We start from the raw sequence: 19722 nt of genomic DNA, 5'->3' as shown, positions 1-19722 counted from the left end.
AAAAATTGCGAGACTATAACACCGAGACAGATTGCACTGTAATGCTGTAAACAGAGTGAACTAAGCATAATAAAATGGTGCCAGTCACTTTACTCGCAATCTCACGATGATTACAGCACTGTTTCAAAATCCTTGGAGGTTGAACTTCAGCTCCACAAAGCGCTGTAAAGTGAGGTAATACCTGTATGTGTATATATATATATATATATATATATATATATATATATATATATATTATATATATTAGCACAGTTAATGGATAGTAATTGTAGAGGTGCTTTTTAAAGTGATGTTAAACAGTATGAGATTGTAATATAAAGTGTTTATGTGTAGTTGAAAAACATTGCAATATACTCTTTATTTATTTTGTTCCCTTTTCCTGTAATTTAACTCTGAAACCTATTGGTTTTCTCAATCCCACTGCGTTTCTATAAAGTAATAGGCGCCTACATGGCTGAACTTGCCCCTTATCTGTTTCTCCTGCTGAAGACAATTTGGAGCAGATATAAAACAGCCAATAAAAGAGACTATCCTAAAGGGTTTCTAAACAGCTTTGTTTGCACAGAGATAAATATAAAACTAGTTCAAACATGGCAGCATCCGTTACTAGAAATTAAAATAATTTGTTGGAACTAAACCTTTTCACTTATATTTCCATTATTTATACAACTAATATAATTGTATAAAAGGCATCTACATATTATTCTAAATGCTAATCTTTGTATTTACTGTTAATATCCCTTTAAATCCTACAGATTTGTATCACCACCACCATTTTCAAAATTTTGCACAGTGATTACTGTGATGAATAAATACTGTACTTTATGGTTAAAATATAATGCAAACGAAGATGATCATTAGCAGCATTGCGTATGGCTCTTTAGTCATTATTTATATATGTTGCTGACTTGACTTAAAGTGAATGTAAATTTTTCATGTTCGGATGATATAGTTGTGTAGAGAATCATCCGATTAAGCAAACCGCCACAATATTTTTGTAATAAAAGTTATCATTTCGTTTTAATTTCATACACTAAATACCGATCGTTCACTTTACCCGCTCCTCCCACTCACTGTTTGCTAATTCTCCTCCATATTACGTAAACAGCGGTCCCACCCGCTGTTTACGTATCGGCACTGCGCACTCACGTGTAGATTTTCCATTGCGCATGCGTTTCTCCTGTTTCCGCTTTTTAACAACATAGTATTCATTGAATGGGTCTATTCAATGAAAACTACCGTTGCGAGTGGCGAAGGACAGGATCTACTAAACGCTAACACTTTAATCCCGCAAATAACAAACAAACTTTAATCCCGCAAATAACAAACAATACTATATCGAGTGTAAGTCAATTTCTAATAAAATATATATTTCATTCACAATATGAACCTAGTTGGTCTCATCGATAAAATATATAAGATAAAGTACCTATATACGGAGCCCTTCCATATCCGCTAATCCAAGCGGTACAATTGTGAGGAAATGACAGGACTCCGTATAGATTTCTATCGAGACGCCAAATTTACTTCAATTGCGCATGCGCGAAATGTGCACGAGCTTACAATAGATTAGCTTTGCACCGCAAACGAACGCATGCGCTATAAGGACGTATTACGTCATGGTAAGGGGGTGGGTCCCCCTGTGGTTAGAGCCGTTATTGGCTATGAAGACGTCCATCAAAAACTACAGTAAAGGAGCGCGAATGCCGGGAGGAGGATGAGTGCAGAGAAAATTATTAGAAGAAGATGAAAATACAGGTAACGATGTAAAATCTTGGGAATTGATGAATGAAAGTCAGGTTTTTTATTGACAACTGTTACACAGATGTTTAGACAGGAGGCTGACTTTACAATCACTTTAATATATAGTTCAAATAGAATCCTACACTAATCTTTCCCTTCTGAAACCTTTTCTGGAATCTTTCATAAAGTATGAAGGAATTAATCAGTATACACCCACAACAACAATTTAAAAAGGATGTTCAGCCCATGTCTTGGAAGGAGATCAAGAGCTTGCTATGCTTTTCACAGCTCAAAACCCTTGTCTCCCAAAGCCTATGAAATGATTTATGGATATACCACAAAACATGTTCAGTCAAAAGACAAGATTATTAGTCCAAACATATAACACGATAAAAAAAAAAAAAAAAAAAAAAAAAAAAAAAACACCACACGCAATCAAGGTAGTAATACTAGAGACTAAAATCTGTGAGAGTAAATATAAACTTAAAAACAAAAATAATCAAGTTTAGCTATAGATAGGCAGCTAGCTAGATAGACTTAATAAAAGGTAATCAGACCAAATCCTAACAAAATGTATTATCTAGACCAAAATCTGGGACCACGGCCAGGGATGGGTCATACTACAGGAAGGGGTTAAGGCTGTCAAGTGGCAGTATTAGGGCAACCACAGGTTTAGTTTGAGTAGTTTAAGAAGAATTGATTGATCCCACCTATAAAATAAAGAAGCTGGGATGTTAGACTAGAGACCACGCAAAGGGACGGTTCCAATTCAACATCATGCTACAAACTGCAGGGCAGTTGGTGGGGCATATTTACATTTTACGAGGCATCAACAGAAGTCAGGTTGTCTACTTACAATGCATGAAACATAGAAACATACATTTGACAGCAGATAAGAACCTAAAGACTTAACAAGTCTGTTCATATTTCTTTTTGAAGTGTAAAGTTAATGTGTTATTAGTACAGCAATATTCATAGTCTAGATATTTTAAAGTTCTTACAGGTTTTGCTGTTACCACTTCCATCATTCAGCAAATTACTCCTGGACCTTCTACCCTCCACCTGGAGATCATGACTCACTGTTCTTGTCCTGCTATTTTTGTGAAAAATGCTTTCAGTCTTAGCTTTGTTAAATATCTTAATATAGTGAAGGTTTTAATCATATAACCTCTTCCTCAGGGATGGAACTACCATTGATGCAGCAGCAGCAGTGGCACCAGGGCACAAGTTCTGGGGGCGGGGCATAGCAGCCAGTTTATATATAGGATAGGTGTGTGCAGAATGTGTAGGACTCTAGTGAACCTTTTATTAGTGCAGAATGCACTAATCATTATACAGAGCAGCATGGAAAGTATTACTATTGCTTACTACCGAGTTACCTTTGGGGGCCCAAACAAAATGTTACACCAGGGCCCTCTGTTGAGTAGGTCCACTACTGTACTTTCTGTTTTCTTCTCTAAGCAAATGCCAGACATAGATTAAATCTCTTGTAATAAAAAAAAGAGAATACAGCCCCATGAGCATAAAAAAAAAACAAGGTCAGTAGGAGATGCGTGCCAGAACCAAGAACAGGCACAGAGCTCCCAACTGTTCTGTTATTTGCAATATTGTCACAATTTAAGAGCTGTTTCTCTCCTTCATGTTCCAGTTTCCTAAGATAAAAATAGGGTCCACCGTACTGCCAACCTCATATCTACCCCAGATAGATCACACCATGCTCCTAGGCAGCTCTGTTCCTCCCCAAATGTCAGTGCTCTTCCTCAGCCTGTCTGGATGCCACTCAATTATTTCCAGGCCTGGGGTTAAAAAAAAAACCAACACACTACTGTGAGGTGTGCAGTTAAACTACTGACAAAATCACTTCCCTTTTTAATCTGGGGGAAACTTTGATTTCCTGTGATTTAGCACCTGATATTGCAGAACTCTGATTAACCAGCAATATGTGGAGAGTAATACAGGTTTTATCTCAAGGAAAAATGTGAAGTGTTTATATAACCTGTTGCATGAAAGATAAATCTGTAAAATAAAACAGAAAACATTTACATCCCCCATACCTTCATACCATAAATGTTATCTCAAAACTGAAAAGAAAAAAAAAAAACCTGAAAAATGTGATTGCTTCCAAGAAAAATAGACAGCAATGTGACACCCATGCTGTGTATACACCTGTATAACAGCGCAAGAAGCCATGCTAGAAAAACACACCATGTATTAGAAAAAGGTTAAATACCAGGAGGCAGAACTTTGTTTTGCTTTCTTCAATGAGATTTATTTTTTTTTTTTATTAGTGAAAAAAATTTCTGCAGGTCATTTTAAAATCAAATTAAATATTAAATTAGGCAGTTACAGTAAAGCACCAGCCAATTTGCAATGCATTGACTAACTGGAGAATAAAGCAATTTATTTAAAGTTTCATTGTTCACCACATTCCCATTTTATATAGCAAAGCAATCTCCACACACACACATATATATATATATAATATTTTTTGTTTGTCTGTTAGTACGATATATTTACGTACACTTTATAGGATTATATAAAAATGAATGCCATTTATAAACAAATTATTATTATTACTAAAGAAACAGGACTGAGAATGTACATGTCACTTGTGGGCACCTGTTAAGCCCCAGGATAAACATACATTGTGGAACATTGTCTTTACCAAGACCTAGTATGACCAAAATTCTCTCAAATACCAGCACACAGACACAATACAAGTAAACTCACTAGAGCAGTGATTGATTTGCAAGGAGAAACCATCTGGCTAAAATAAGAGCTAGACTTGCAGCTCCAAGAGTGCATTCTCTTCAGCTATTTAGCTTTTACATCCCACCAGCAATCTACGAAAAGTAGCCCCTCATACCCCATCCCGTGCCTGTCCTAGTTTTCTGGCAAATTTAAACCAATATCCCTCCCCCTGGATCATGTGACAGCCATCGGCCAATCACTATATATATATATATATTTATTTATTAACTGACAACAACTGCAAAACAATGCACTTTATACCAACAAATGACTTTGGCTAGCCTTGTAGTAAGCAGACTCAATCCCAGATTGGCTTCTCCAAGTAAGGCAAGTGGTGGGTGGAGTTTGGCTATTGAAAATCAATTGCAGCAAACAATATGCTAATTTTCTTTAAAATTGTTTAGACTTGGCTGATATGTAATTTTATAGTAAGACAATGGAAATGCCTTGCAATTATAAGGTGTTTACTGTGGAATACCACCTAAAAAATTTCGTTTTTGTTTTTAAAATAGATTAGCATACAAGGTACAAAATGTTTTAATGCATCATACACAGTGATTGCTGCAAATGTTTTTTTGCACTTCCTATTGCTTATAGCGGAGATCGTCCCTATTATACAGTACATTCCTCAGTCGCTGCAAAACGCAAAGGGGCACGCTACTCCTCTTCCAATGTATGCACAGTGATTGCAGCACCAATCAGCATCTCTGTATGGTCGGATATCAGCACCAGCAGGATTTAACAAGGGAATACTACAATATTCCTTTCAATTCTATCGTTTGAAGGGGGAAAAACACAAGTGAAGCAAAACATCTAATTATATACATTAAACAAAATACCTGATAGGCAACTCCCACAGAAAAGGGAACATAGAAATATACAGATTATAAAGAGAAGTAAAAAACAGGAAATTATAAAACAATGGACTACATGTTAATAAAAAAATATTTAAAAGGGACACTGTACCCAAAATTTTTCTTTCGTGATTCAGATTGAGCATGAAATTTTAAGCAACTTTCTAATTTACTCCTATTATCAAATTTTCTTCATTCTCTTGGTATCTTTATTTGAAATGCAAGAATGTAAGTTTAGATGCCAGCCCATTTTTGGTGAACAACCTGGGTTGTCCTTGCTGATTGGTGGATAAATTCATCCACCAATAAAAAAGTGCTGTCCAGAGTACTGAAACAAAAAAAAGCTTAGATGCCTTCTTTTTCAAATAATGATAGCAAGAGAACGAAGAAAAATTGATAATAGGAGTAAATTAGAAAGTTGCTTAAAATTGCATGCTCTTTCTGAATTACAAAAGAAAAAAATTGGGTACAGTGTCCCTTTAAGGAAGATCAATAAACTGTAGTTACCAATCCTTATGGCATTGTACTATCCCAGCATGCAACTAGTCTGATTAAACGTACAGTATTCAACTTTTAAAACTACACTGATTCAATTACATTTTGTATGCAAAGTTTAACAAAACATTTGAGGGCAATGACAATTATCTGTATTTTTTGGAAATAATTCTGCAAACAAAAAAAAAAAATTGTCCTAGAAAATCCTTTTGTCCTCATCTACAAATAAAACTTTCATTTCCCATGTGCACGATAAAGCTCAGCACGGAGCTTCTTCTACGCCAATTGTTACTGAGGCCTCAAAACAATGAATGACGCTAAGGAGGAAGTTTACATGAGACATGAGGGAAAAGTCGTTTGTGGGCAGTGCAATAAGGAAACAGGAGAAATGACACAATAGGGCTATTTTATAACATTACAAACACTTCCACAAATAACTAAAGTGACAATATGTTTATATATGTTACAACATGTTAGGCTTATTTAAAAGAAATAAAAATAGATTTCTCTGAAAATGTCTGTTTTATATATACAGGGATTTAATATATAATATACATACATCAAACATCTGGATCCTGCAAGAACTGACTCTTTTTACAGAAAACAGCCAGATGCTGCCGGATCCGTGTCTAATTTAAGCAAACACTTACAGATCAAGTCTTTTTCACACAAACATATCCAGACAGTAACTGAATTTAATGACAATTTGTATAAACCCCCAAGACTTGGATCTGTGGGTATCTGTCTAAATTATACAAAGGTTCAGGTAATTTTCTATAAAAATAATTAATATGGTCTGGTAGGTATCTGGCAGGGTCTCGTATTTGCATGAAAATGATTGATTCAGATGTATTTATGTCATGGATCTGACAGGATTCTGATTTTTTTTTTTTTTTGTATGAAAAAGACTTGGGTCTGCATCTATTTGTTCAAATTACATATCAATCCTGATGGATCCAGAAGTGTTTACATAACAAAGTTAGACTTTGCAGGATCCAGTTTTGTTTGTATGAATCACACATAGATCCAGATTTTACCTACTTTCAGAAAACTGCAGTATGCAATAGCCTCCTATATATTGTAAGGGGATATTATATATATATATAACCTTCAAGCCATCAATTTTTTTAGAAGAATAGTTTGGATTAGTACAAATAATACCTGATATTAACGTGATCATACTTAGTAAATCTTACTTGATTCTCATCAGATTAACTTTTTGCTAGAATATAACAGAAATGTAGATAATACTTTTTTAGTATAGTCATGTTTTATATACTTTATGACCAATATCATGTAATAATTCTTCCTTCCAAAAGCCTGTGAGAATGCTTTCTATATACAGTAAATTTAGGTAACAGTTCCTGCATATTTAATGCCTTCTATTTACCCAAAACGATTACAATACTTTATTCTGCATTACAGACCCATAGAAAGAAAGGGTTAAATTAAGTGCTTCTTCAGGATCACATAAATTAGTGGTTACAAATACAACACGTAATAAACTCTATCTACTTTTCACTTGTTATTCTACAGACTGGCTGTCAGGTTGTGCTTTGCATTGCTAGGGATCAGACAACTGCAGAAATTTGTCTATACAACTTGCAGAACAGACTGGTTATAGCTTGCAGCAAACTTGCACTCCATCCCTCATGATCAGCTGGTTTCGCCCACTCTAAACACGTTTATCCTACAGATCACATTGCATACAGAAAAGAACACAACAGTAGCTTGTTATCGGAAAAAGAAAGTTATAGGGGAATACCAAATATGGAAACGAAAGTTCTCAACCTCAACCAATTATTAAGAATACATCATTACAACCTGAGCTGATTAAATAAAAAACAGGAAGACACTTGTGTATATCACAAGAAAAGGAAAGCAAGCATCACTCTATCTACTTGTCTATTGCATATTTCTCTCAGTTCCATACATATACGGGTAAAATGTGAGTTTAATGTTGTAAATTATTTTCTCAGACATACAGCATTGTTTTATTTGGTATGGGGGAATCAAATGAGGGTTTTATACATGTGCAACTGCGCGCTGTACACAGGGGTTTTATACATGTGCAACTGCGCGCTGTACACAGGGGTTTTATACATGTGCAACTGTATGCTTTACACAGCATTTTAGACGTGTAACTAAGCGTTTTAATAGCAAATGTACAAACACAAACTGATGAGAAAATAATGCTCAAACAGCATAGAGACAGCTCACCACACACTCACACAGTCTTAAAGGAACAGTCACGCAAACACACAACACACTAAGCGGCCGAATTATCATATGGCGGGCGGACATGATTCACTGTTGCAAAATAATGTCCGCCCGACATCGCTAAATGCCGACAGCATACTCTGTCAGCATTTAACATTGCACAAGCAGTTCTGATAAACTGCTTGTGAAATGCCGCCCCCTGCAGATTTGCGTATTTGATCGGGCTGATTGCTGTCCGCCGCTCAGAGGCGGTGGACGAGTAAAGGAGCTGCGGACTTAAGACCGCTGCTTCTTAACTCCTGTTTCCGGCAAGCTTGAAGGCTCATGCGGAAACAGGGGGATCAGGGGCCATTTGGCCCTTGATAATTCAGCCCCATAGCCTTTAAGAGGACAACTCATACCACATGCATAGTCTTAAAGGGACAACTCCCAGCACACAAAGCCTTAAAATAAAAGATCTCTATTGGGCTTTTTTCCCCCCCAAGACCACGCTATTACAGGAGGCCATCAGGAGGGAAGGAGGTCATAATAGCGCAGTCTTGCTGCTGGCGGTGAGATCCAAGCTATTACAGCCCCCCAAAAAATAACGACCAGTAATGTAAAAAGTATGTTGCGGTTAAGGGGTTAAGGCTGTGAATTGCCTGTGTTTGTGGGTGGTGTCTGATTGGAATTGTACCTTTAGGGCAACATGCATTATCCGTGTTTGTGTGTAGTGTGTTATCTGTCCCTTTAAAACTGTGTGTGGTGTGTCGTGTGTGTACCTGTACCATTTAGACTATAAGTGTGGTGAGAGTTGTTCCTTTTTAAGGCTGTGTGCGCGTTTGTTCCTTTATGGGCTAAGCTATCCATTAAAGGCTGTCTGTACTGTAAACTGTCCCTTTAAGACTGTGCATGTGGTGGAAGCTATCCCTTTAAAGTCTATGGTGTGTGTGCATCTGTCCATTTTGTCCTGTGTGATTATGGGGTGAGTAGTCCCTTTAAGGCTATGTGTTATGTTTGTGTGATCTGTCCCTTTAAAGCTGTGAGCATTGTGTGTGTAAAGAGTACAGTTACACATGTCTAACCCCCTGTGTAAAGCGTACAGTTACACAGTCTAACCCCCTGTGTAAAGCGTACAGTTACACAGTCTAACCCCCTGTGTATAGCGTACAGTTACACATGTCTAACCCCCTGTGTATAGCGTACAGTTACACATGTCTAACCCCCTGTGTAAAGCGTACAGTTACACATGTCTAACCCCCTGTGTAAAGCGTACAGTTACACATGTCTAACCCCCTGTGTAAAGGGTACAATTACACGTCTAAAACCCCTGTGTAAAGCGTACAGTTACACATGTATAAACCTCTGTGTATAGCGTACAGTTACACATGTATAAACCTCTGTGTATAGCGTACAGTTACACATGTATAAACCTCTGTGTAAAGCGTACAGTTACACATGTCTAACCCCCTGTGTAAAGGGTACAGTTACACATATGTCTAACCCCCTGTGTATAGCGTACAGTTACACATGTCTAACCCCCTGTGTAAAGCCTACAGTTACACATGTCTAACCCCCTGTGTAAAGGGTACAGTTACACATATGTCTAACCCCCTGTGTATAGCGTACAATTACACATGTCTAACCCCCTGTGTATAGCGTACAGTTACACATGTATAAACCTCTGTGTATAGCGTACAGTTACACATGTCTAACCCCCTGTGTAAAGCGTACAGTTACACAGTCTAACCCCCTGTGTAAAGCGTACAGTTACACAGTCTAACCCCCTGTGTAAAGCGTACAGTTACACAGTCTAACCCCCTGTGTAAAGCGTACAGTTACACAGTCTAACCCCCTGTGTAAAGCGTACAGTTACACAGTCTAACCCCCTGTGTAAAGCGTACAGTTACACAGTCTAACCCCCTGTGTAAAGCGTACAGTTACACAGTCTAACCCCCTGTGTATAGCGTACAGTTACACATGTCTAACCCCCTGTGTATAGCGTACAGTTACACATGTCTAACCCCCTGTGTAAAGCGTACAGTTACACATGTATAAACCTCTGTGTATAGCGTACAGTTACACATGTATAAACCTCTGTGTATAGCATACAGTTACACATGTCTAAAACCCCTGTGTAAAGCGTACAGTTACACATGTATAAACCTCTGTGTATAGCGTACAGTTACACATGTCTAACCCCCTGTGTATAGCGTACAGTTACACATGTATAAACCTCTGTGTATAGGGTACAGTTACACATGTATAAACCTCTGTGTATAGGGTACAGTTACACATGTCTAACCCCCTGTGTAAAGCGTACAGTTACACATGTCTAACCCCCTGTGTAAAGGGTACAATTACACGTCTAAAACCCCTGTGTAAAGCGTACAGTTACACATGTATAAACCTCTGTGTATAGCGTACAGTTACACATGTATAAACCTCTGTGTATAGCGTACAGTTACACATGTATAAACCTCTGTGTAAAGCGCACAGTTACACGTCTAACCCCCTGCGTAAAGCGCACAGTTACACAAGTCTAACCCCCTGCGTAAAACGCACAGTTACACGTCTAACCCACTGCGTAAAACGCACAGTTACACAAGTCTAACCCCCTGCGTAAAGCGTACAGTTACACATGTATAAACCTCTGTGAGCAGAGCTGATGTATAAGAGCTGACTGGGAAAAGTCTATGAGGAATTTTACACCCCAAAATATGGCTCCCCTTTTTGTTCTTGGAGACACAAACACTAAAGCATTGTAGGTAAAATAATGTAGTATGGCCGAGAAAATAATTCGAAATCTTAACCTCAGATTTTACCCATTATTGCATTAGAAGTAACATGACAGCTGATCAGAGTTGCAAGCAGAATGCTAATGTTTCCCTGCTACTGCAACAATGTTCCTTGATCAAATCTCAGCAATGCACTAGGTCACCCAGAGGCAGTGCAGGGGTTAAGCCTCAGAGCACAGCATCATTACCTGCTTGTACAGTGTCAGACAGATCGTGGCTCACAGAAGTCCTGGGAAATTCCTTCAGCTTCCTGCCGCTGAGATTTAACACCCCAGAGTTCGCTGCCTCTTCCAGGGCTCGCTCCAAGCCTCTGTTCACTGGCAGGTTTAAGCTGAAGTTGGGCACATTGCTGCCAGTGCTGTGGTGGTGCTGATACTGCGTTTGGAGCAAAGAACTAGCTGGGAGGGCAGAGAAAGGCTGAGACTCACTTCCCAGCGTCGCCATCTTCCCTCCTGCTCTTGAGTATTGTGTCTAGATCGTATGTTTAGTACAGTATAGGGCAGGAGAGTTAGGCAGCTGCAACAGCTGCAGCAGCAGCAGCAAGCTCTTTCCTGTAGGTTTCCTGCCTTTGGGAGTCTGAAGGCAAAGGGCGCATGTCCTCCCCCTGCTGTATATCCTGGCATGCAGCCGGTAAAAAGGTACCATGGATTTTCCTTACAAGCCTGTTTCCTGCTAGTGAAAAACTTCACATGCCTGCGAGCAAGTCCTTAAAAGTTGTCATGTAAAACAATCACTGATTGGTCTCATTAGGCAGCGTGTGGCTGGTCTTGAAACAGCATTGTCTGATTAGCCATAGCCAGGAATATTTCCTGCCCACACAGCCCACTTCTCCTCTGTGATTTAAGGTGGAAGTTATTTCTACGTGTCTGGCATCCTTCATGTCTTATTTGTCTGTTTATTAATGTAGTGTTCTTCTGAAGCATACAGATTAAATACAATCCTTGAAGATAAATGTTAAGTAACTGCTGCCACATATGTGGTTTAAAACACATTTTTTTCCTGACACGTTATTCTAAAATTAGGTTTTAGTTTTATCATTTTTTTTCATGTTGCTCCAGTTGTTTGTGCTAGTGGTGACCCCTAACAGCAGTGCAGGTATTAACCCTTGGTTGCTAAGCAAGAATTGCCCTTTCTGTGGGAGTCTCTATTCCAGTCTGTTAGAAAGGTTGTGTGATGTGGTTTTTTTTGCAGTTTCTTATGGTTTTTCAAATGTTATCAAACATGAAAACCAATCAGATACTTTGTTTTGAAAACATTCTTCCAGGGGTGTTCCAATCCATTACCATACAATTTTAGCCTCCAGTATTCCTTATGGAAACCCATTTTTACTTCTTTTGCATGTTTTGTGTGTTTTGTTATGTTTTGTGTGTGTGTGTAAATCTTGCACAAACTTAATCTACATTAAAGGGACAGTAAAGTCAAAATTAAAGGGACATGAAACTTTTTCTAGAGATAGAGAATACAATTTTAAAAAAGTTTCCAATTTCTTCTATTATCCAATTTGCTTCATCCTCATGTTATTCTTTGTTGAAGAGCTATCTGGATAGGTAGCGTGCACATTTCTGGAGCTCTACATTACAGGAAATAGTGCTGCCATCTACTGCTCTTGCTAATCTATAACAATGCAAAACTGCTGCCATATAGTACTGCAGATACGTGCACACTCCTAAACATACCTTCCTGCTTTTCAACAAAGGATAACAAGAAAACACAAAGGACATTTGATAGTAGAAGTACATTGTAAAATTGTTTAAAAGTGTATGTTCTATCTGAATCATGAAATAAATGTTTGGGTTTTATATCCCTTTAACCCCTTAGTGACCACAGCACTTTTAAAATGTCTTACCGTTTGGGACCAAGGCTATTTTTACATTTCTGCGGTGTTTGTGTTTAGCTTTATTTTTTCTCTTACTCATTTACTGTACCCACACATATTATATACAATTTTTCTCGCCATTAAATTGACTTTCTAAAGATACCATTATTTTTATCATCTTATAATTTACTATTAAAAATTATATAAAATTTGATGAAAAAATGAAAAAAAAAACCACTTTTTTAACTTGGACCCCCAAAATCTCTTACACATCTACAACCACCAAAAAACACCCATGCTAAATAGTTTCTAAATTTTGTCCTGAGTTTAGAAATACCCAATGTTTACATGTTCTTTGCTTTTTTTGCAAGTTATAGGGCAATAAGTACAAGTAGCACTTTGCTATTTCCAAACCATTTGTTTTCAAAATAAGCGATAGTTACATTGTAACACTGATATCTGTCAGGAATCCCTGAATAACCCTTCACATGTATATATATATATATATTTTAGTAGACAAAGCGTTGCTTTTTGGTAATTAGAAGGCCGTTAAAATGCCGCTGTATACCACATTTGTATTATGCCCAGCAGTGAAGGGGTTATTTAGGTAGCTTGTAGGGTTAATTTTAGCTTTAGTGTAGAGATCAGCATCCCACCCCCTGATCCCTCCCTGACCCCTCTCAAACAGCTCTCTTTCCTCCTCTACCTCACAATTGTCACCGCCATCTTAAGTACTGGCAGAAAGTCTGCCAGTACTAAAATAAAAGGCTTTTTTTAAATATTTATTCTGCTGTGTTGGATCCCCCTTAACCCCTAACCTCCCTGACCCTAAACAGCCCTCTAACCATCCCTCTACCTATATGCAGCTCTCTACCTATATGCTGCATCTTGGGTACTGGCAGCTGTCTGTTTAGGCATTTTGATGGTTTAGATAGAACAAACAATTTTATACTACTTTCCAATTTACTTCTATTATAAAATGTGCTTTATTCTCTTGGTATCCTATTCTGAAGAGTAAACCTCAGTAGACTTGTAGGAGTATGCACATATTTTTAGCACGCTATGGAAGCAGTGTTTGCAACAATATTTTTAGTAATGGTATACATAGTTGCAAACACTACTGCCATAGAGGGCTTTAGATAAGAGCACGCTCCTGAACTCCTATGAGCTTATCCAGGTTTACTTTTCAACTAAGGATACCAAGAGAACTAAGCAAAATTGATAAAAGAAGAATATTGGAAAGTTATTTAAAATGTCATGCTGTATCCAAACCATTTAAGTTTTACTTCATAATTCTAATAAAGTGTTTGGATGTTTACATTTTTATAAACTTTGCAATTTACTTACATTACCAAAATGTGCACAATCTTTTTATATGCACACTGTTTGAGGCACCGGGTCTTACTGAGCATGTGCAAGAATTCATAGTACTGTATATACGTATATGCATTTTGATTGGGTGATGGCTGTCACATGATACAAGGGGAGGGAGAATTAAATTAACTTTGAAATTTGCCAGGACAAAAAAAAAATCTACTACTGAAGTGCTATTTCAATGTTTGTTTGTTTTTTTATTATGTATTTGTTGATTATGCAATTGTACTTTTATTTGCTTTAAAGGGACAGTCTACAGTAGAATTTTATTGTTTTAAAAGAAAGATAATCCCTTTATTACCCATTCCCTAGTTTTACATAACCAACACATTTATATTAATATATGTTTTACCTCTGTGATTACCTTCGATCTAAACATCTTCTGACAGCCCTCTAATCAAATTACATTTTATTTATTATCTATTGACTTGCAGTAAGTACTGTGCTAAATCTTAAATAACTCCTTGGGCGTTAACACAATGTTATCTATGGCCCACATGAACTAGCTGTCTCCTGTTGTGAAATGCAAATACAAAAGCATTTGATTAAGAGGCTGTATATAGTGGCTTAGAAACAGGCAGATATTTAGAGGTTTAAATGTTATAAAGTATATTAATATATCAATGTTGGTTGTGCAAAGCTGGAGAATGGGTAGTAAAGGGATTATCTCTCTTTTTATACAATAACAATTTTAGTGTAGACTGTCCCTTTAATGGTGAATTCAGCAAAATAATATTGTCATTTTACATGGCAGGCTGCGGACAACAGTGTAAGTGACCATCTTTTCTTGCCAAGCTCCCTTGGAACAGAGATCTAAGGTAGTACAGTATTAGGTTTTGTTATCTTATTGCTTTGTGCATATTTGTGTTTAATTCATTTTTTTTTTATATAAATGCACTGACTCTTTTTTGTTCATAATAAATATTCCTTTATTATGTTTTGCCTTTGTCTACCTTACCAAAGAGACTAGTAATACCAGTATTGGGTTTTGGGATTTGTAATCTGTAATTCTGGGTTTTTCTTTAGGATTTCAAATATAATAACTGTTTCAAGATTGTTTAGTGTGGGTGGCATTAAAGGGAGTTTAGGCATTTTTCTGGGTCTAGTACAATTAAGAGAGTGTTTGCTAATCCTTGCATCCATTGAACTAAGCCACAGGCTTTCCTAGGGTAGCCAGACTGTGACAAACTGGTTAAGGTGTAAAGGGTCGGTTAACACTTTCTGTGACAAACTGGTTACTGTTGTATGGTTCGTTAACCCCCTGTACGTCACACCAGTACATCTGAAACCTTATTATAACCCATTTATTAAAACACTTTTCAAAAGCTATAACTTGACAATTAAACAATATTAATGTAATCCAGCAGCTTTTTGTAGGATATGTGGACTATTTTATGAACATATTTTGGGTATTTACATGGTTGTTTTTTATGGTAAGTTTTTGTGCATGCTCAATTTTTGTTGGTGTCGGATTAGTGCACATGAAGAATTGCTAACCTCAATGCACATTATTGAAATATGAAATATAAAATATTAAAATTAATAAAAAATATTAAAAATGATTATACATACTGTAAAAAATGCGAAATAATCCTTAGAATATATATATTTTACAGTATGCCTAAAATGCGATTGTGCTCTCGCGATCGCATTTACTTTCAACTTTTAATACACACGCTATTTGCAATGCGCACAAAAACCCCATATCACTCTCAAGCTACAGTTAGCTCACCACTTGTAATCTAGCCCATAATAAATTATGACGCTCAAAATCACTGCCTCCAGTGGACCATCGCAAGAGGACCGTAGGTGACATGGACCCATCGTTGCCCCCCAAAGGAGCCAAATTCAATTGGGGGGGTTAGATAGAGTTTTTTTTTGCAAGAGAGCTTAAATAACGTATTCTCTTTTCAATGCATTTTTTAGATTGGTTTTGTTTTTAATGTAGGGCTTTTTTCACAAAAGAGTTGTAATCACTTCAATTTAGTTTTAGGATAGGGAAGGGCCTTCACTGGTTGTTTATTTTTATCTTTGGTATTTTCTTTTTCTGGTAGTGTTTTTTATTTTTTGTAACTTATCGGGTTTTAGGCTATGGGTCTTGGGGATTAGCTGTTAGGGATTTAATTAACGTGGGGGTAATGGCAGTTAAGTGTTTAAGTAGTGTAGAGGTTATTGCGGTGGTGGTAATGGTGGTTTAGGGGTTTAGTAGTGTATGGGGTTATTGCGATGGAAGATATGGCAGTTTAGGGGTTATTGCGGTGGGGGTTATGTTGGCTTAATAGGTAGGGGGATAATAGCGATGGGAGGTTATAGCAGATTATGGATTAAAAGTGTAGGGGATAATAGCGATGGGGGTTATGGCGGATTAGGGGTTATTCTTGTAGGCTGCTGTACATTTATTTGGATGAATGCTATATGTAAAAGGGATCCTTTAAATCATCAATGCAGGTGGCGATGCTGCTTGGAATATATCACCAGCATTGCCACCCATTGCGATCTATAGTAAAATGCCTCTCGGCAATGCTTCCTTTAACCCTTTAACGACCGAGGACGTGCAGGGTACGTCCTCTAAAAAAATACCCTTAACGACCAAGTACGTACCCTGCATGTCCTTGGTCTGGAAAGCAGCTGGAAGCGATCCTGCTCGCTTCCAGCTGCTTTCTCGTTATTGCAGTGATGCCTCGATATCCTGCATTAACCTTTTTAAGCCATCCGGTGCAGAGAGAGCCACTCTGTGGCCCTCTCTGCACCGGAGATCGGTGGCATACTTTGTTGGTGGGTGGGAGCCAGTGTGGGAGGTGGGTGGCGGCCATCGATGGCCCTGGTTATGTGGAGGGGGGTGGGATTGTGGGCGGGGATGACCGGGGAGGGAGCGGGTGGGAACCACTACACTACAGAAAAAAGTTTAATAAAAATGCTACAAAACACACTACAGAAAAAAACAAAAACTTTTTTTCCTGCAAACTGGATGGCCAAGATGGCCCCCAATAATACAGAGGGGGAGGGTTAGAGAGCTGTTTTGGGGGGATCAGGGAGGTTGGGGGCTAAGGGGAGATCCTACACAGCAGCATATGTAAATATGCTTAAAAATAAAAAATAAAAAACTTTTATTTTAGTACTGGCAGACTTTCTGCCAGTACTTAAGATGGCGGGGACAATTGTGGGGTGGGGGAGGGAAGGGAGCTGTTTGGGAGGGATCAGGGGGTCTGATGTGTCAGGTGGGAGGCTGATCTCTACACTAAAGCTAAAATTAACCCTGCAAGCTCCCTACAAACTACCTAATTAACCCCTTCACTGCTAGCCATAATACACGTGTGATGCGCAGCAGCATTTAGCGGCCTTCTAATTACCAAAAAGCAACGCCGAAGTCATATATGTCTGCTATTTCTGAACAAAGGGGATCCCAGAGAAGCATTTACAACCATTTGTGCCATATTTGCACAATCTGTTTGTAAATAATTTCAGTGAGAAACCTAAAATTGTGAAAAATGTAACTTTTTTTTTAAATTTGATCGCATTTGGCGGTGAAATGGTGGCATGAAATATAACAAAATGGGCCTAGTTCAATACTTGGGGTTGTCTACTACGCTACACTAAAGCTAACATTAACCCTAGAAGCTCCCTAATTAACCCCTTCACTGCTGGGCATAATACACCTATGGTGCGCAGTGGCATTTAGCAGCCTTCTAATTACCAAAAAGCCAAAGCCATATATGTCTGCTATTTCTGAACAAAGGGGATCCCAGAGAAGCATTTACAACCATTGATGCTATAATTGCATAAGTTGTTTGTAAATAATTTCAGTGAGAAACCTAAAGTTTGTGAAAAAATTTGTGAAAAAGTGAACAATTTTTTTTATTTGATCGCATTTGGCGGTGAAATGGTGGCATGAAATATACCAAAATGGGCCTAGATCAATACTTTGGGATGTCTACTAAAAAAAATATATACATGTCAAGGGATATTCAGGGATTCCTGAAAGATATTAGTGTTCCAATGTAACTAGCGCTAATTTTGAAAAAAAAGTGGTTTGGAAATAGCAAAGTGCTACTTGTATTTATGGCCCTATAACTTACAAAAAAAGTAAAGAACATGTAAACATTGGGTATTTCTAAACTCAGGACAAAATTTAGAAACTATTTATCATATGTTTTTTTTGGTGGTTGTAGATGCATAACAGATTTTGGGGGTCAAAGTTAGAAAAAGTGTGTGTTTTTTTTTCAATTTTTTCCTCATATTTTATATATTTTTTATAGTAAATTATAAGATGATAAAAATAATGGTATCTTTAGAAAGTCAATTTAATGGCGAGAAAAACGGTATATAATATGTGTGGGTACAGTAAATGAGAAAATGGAAAATTACAGCTAAACACAAACACCGCAGAAATGTAAAAATAGCCTTGGTCCCAAACGGTAAGACATTTTAAAAGTGCTGTGGTCATTAAGGGGTTAAAGGGATATAAAACCCAAACATTTATTTCATGATTCAGATAGAACATAAAAAATAGCCTTGGTACAAACGGACAGAAAATGGAAAAGTGCTGTGGTCATTAAAGGGTTAAACAATTATGTCAGCCGCTTGGAATATTTTGCCGTCTTTCTCGACAGGGTGACGGATCCCTTTTGAATATCTATCCACCTCATGGAATTTTTGATCATCTGGGCCACTGAATGAAAACAAAACCATTTCACCAATCATTGATCTAGCAAGAACACTGCACCAATCCTTTCCCTTACCTTCCAATATTATAGAGATACTTTACACTATAAGTGTCAGTTTCATGGTAAAGAAGATTTGTGTTTGTGCAGCTCGGTCCTCTATTTCATTTCTTTGTGGCCATAGCATATTTTATTTGTTGATGTATAGACAAGGTTGTAGCACTTATTTCACAAATATTGTCCATTCTACATTTGTAGCCGACGATTAAAGGGACATTAAACCCAACATTTTTCTTTCATGATTTAGATAGAGCATGTAAATTAAAACAACTTTACAATATACTTCTATTATAAAATTGGCTTCATTATCTTGCTATCCATTGTTGAAAAGCAGGGAAAGTAAGCTCAGAAGCGTGCACATTTCTGCTGCACTAGATAGCAGCACTATTTCCTGTCATGTAGTGCTCCAGACACCTACCTAGGTATCTCTTCAACAAAGAATACAATGAGAATGAAGCAAATTTGATAATAGAAGTAAATTGAAAACATTTGAAAAATTGTGTGGTCTTGCTGAATCACAAAAGAAAAATTGTGGGTTTCCTGTCCCTTTAAGCATCTTTTCATTTATCATATATAATTAAATATAAAACACTAATGTTAATGGCATATTTGAATTTATCATTTAAAAGCGCTTAATGGAAATTTGAACTACAGACTCTTAGTTCTTTTTCAGATTTTAATATTGTGTCTCTTAAAAAAACACAAAGCAAAACAAAAAGCATGAAAGTCTAATCTTACATTTCAGCATTTGATGAAGGCAGAATGTTATGTGAGACTATTTACTGTAGCACACTTTCCCTGTAGCACACTTTATATTAGATTAGCTCAACAATAGCGCTTAATAGTCCGTAAGAGAGTAGACTCTAAGCCAAACATTTCATGTTGGTGACACACTTTTTAGACCTACATCATTTTGCGACACAGTAGTTCAGTTGTTCCGGAGGTTAAACTAACTTGTTTTAAGAGATACG

At 37.4% G+C, this 19722-nt stretch overlaps 1 protein-coding gene across 1 annotated transcript in view; it reads right to left on the bottom strand.

Annotated features, from left to right (window-relative positions):
- Positions 1 to 11488, bottom strand: part of LRCH1 (leucine rich repeats and calponin homology domain containing 1) — a 476896-nt gene extending 465408 nt beyond the window's left edge. The window contains exon 1 of the mRNA XM_053708012.1: positions 11029 to 11488. Within this exon, the coding sequence (XP_053563987.1) occupies positions 11029 to 11284 (256 nt within the window). The 5' untranslated portion in view covers positions 11285 to 11488. The remainder of the gene's footprint in view (positions 1 to 11028) is intronic.
- Between the last annotated feature and the right edge of the window lie 8234 nt (positions 11489 to 19722).

Source organism: Bombina bombina, chromosome 3 (genome assembly GCF_027579735.1).
Source record: "Bombina bombina isolate aBomBom1 chromosome 3, aBomBom1.pri, whole genome shotgun sequence".
Lineage (NCBI taxonomy): Eukaryota > Metazoa > Chordata > Amphibia > Anura > Bombinatoridae > Bombina > Bombina bombina.
Note: the sequence above shows the minus strand (reverse complement) of the source record. Positions and strands in the feature narration are given on the sequence as shown.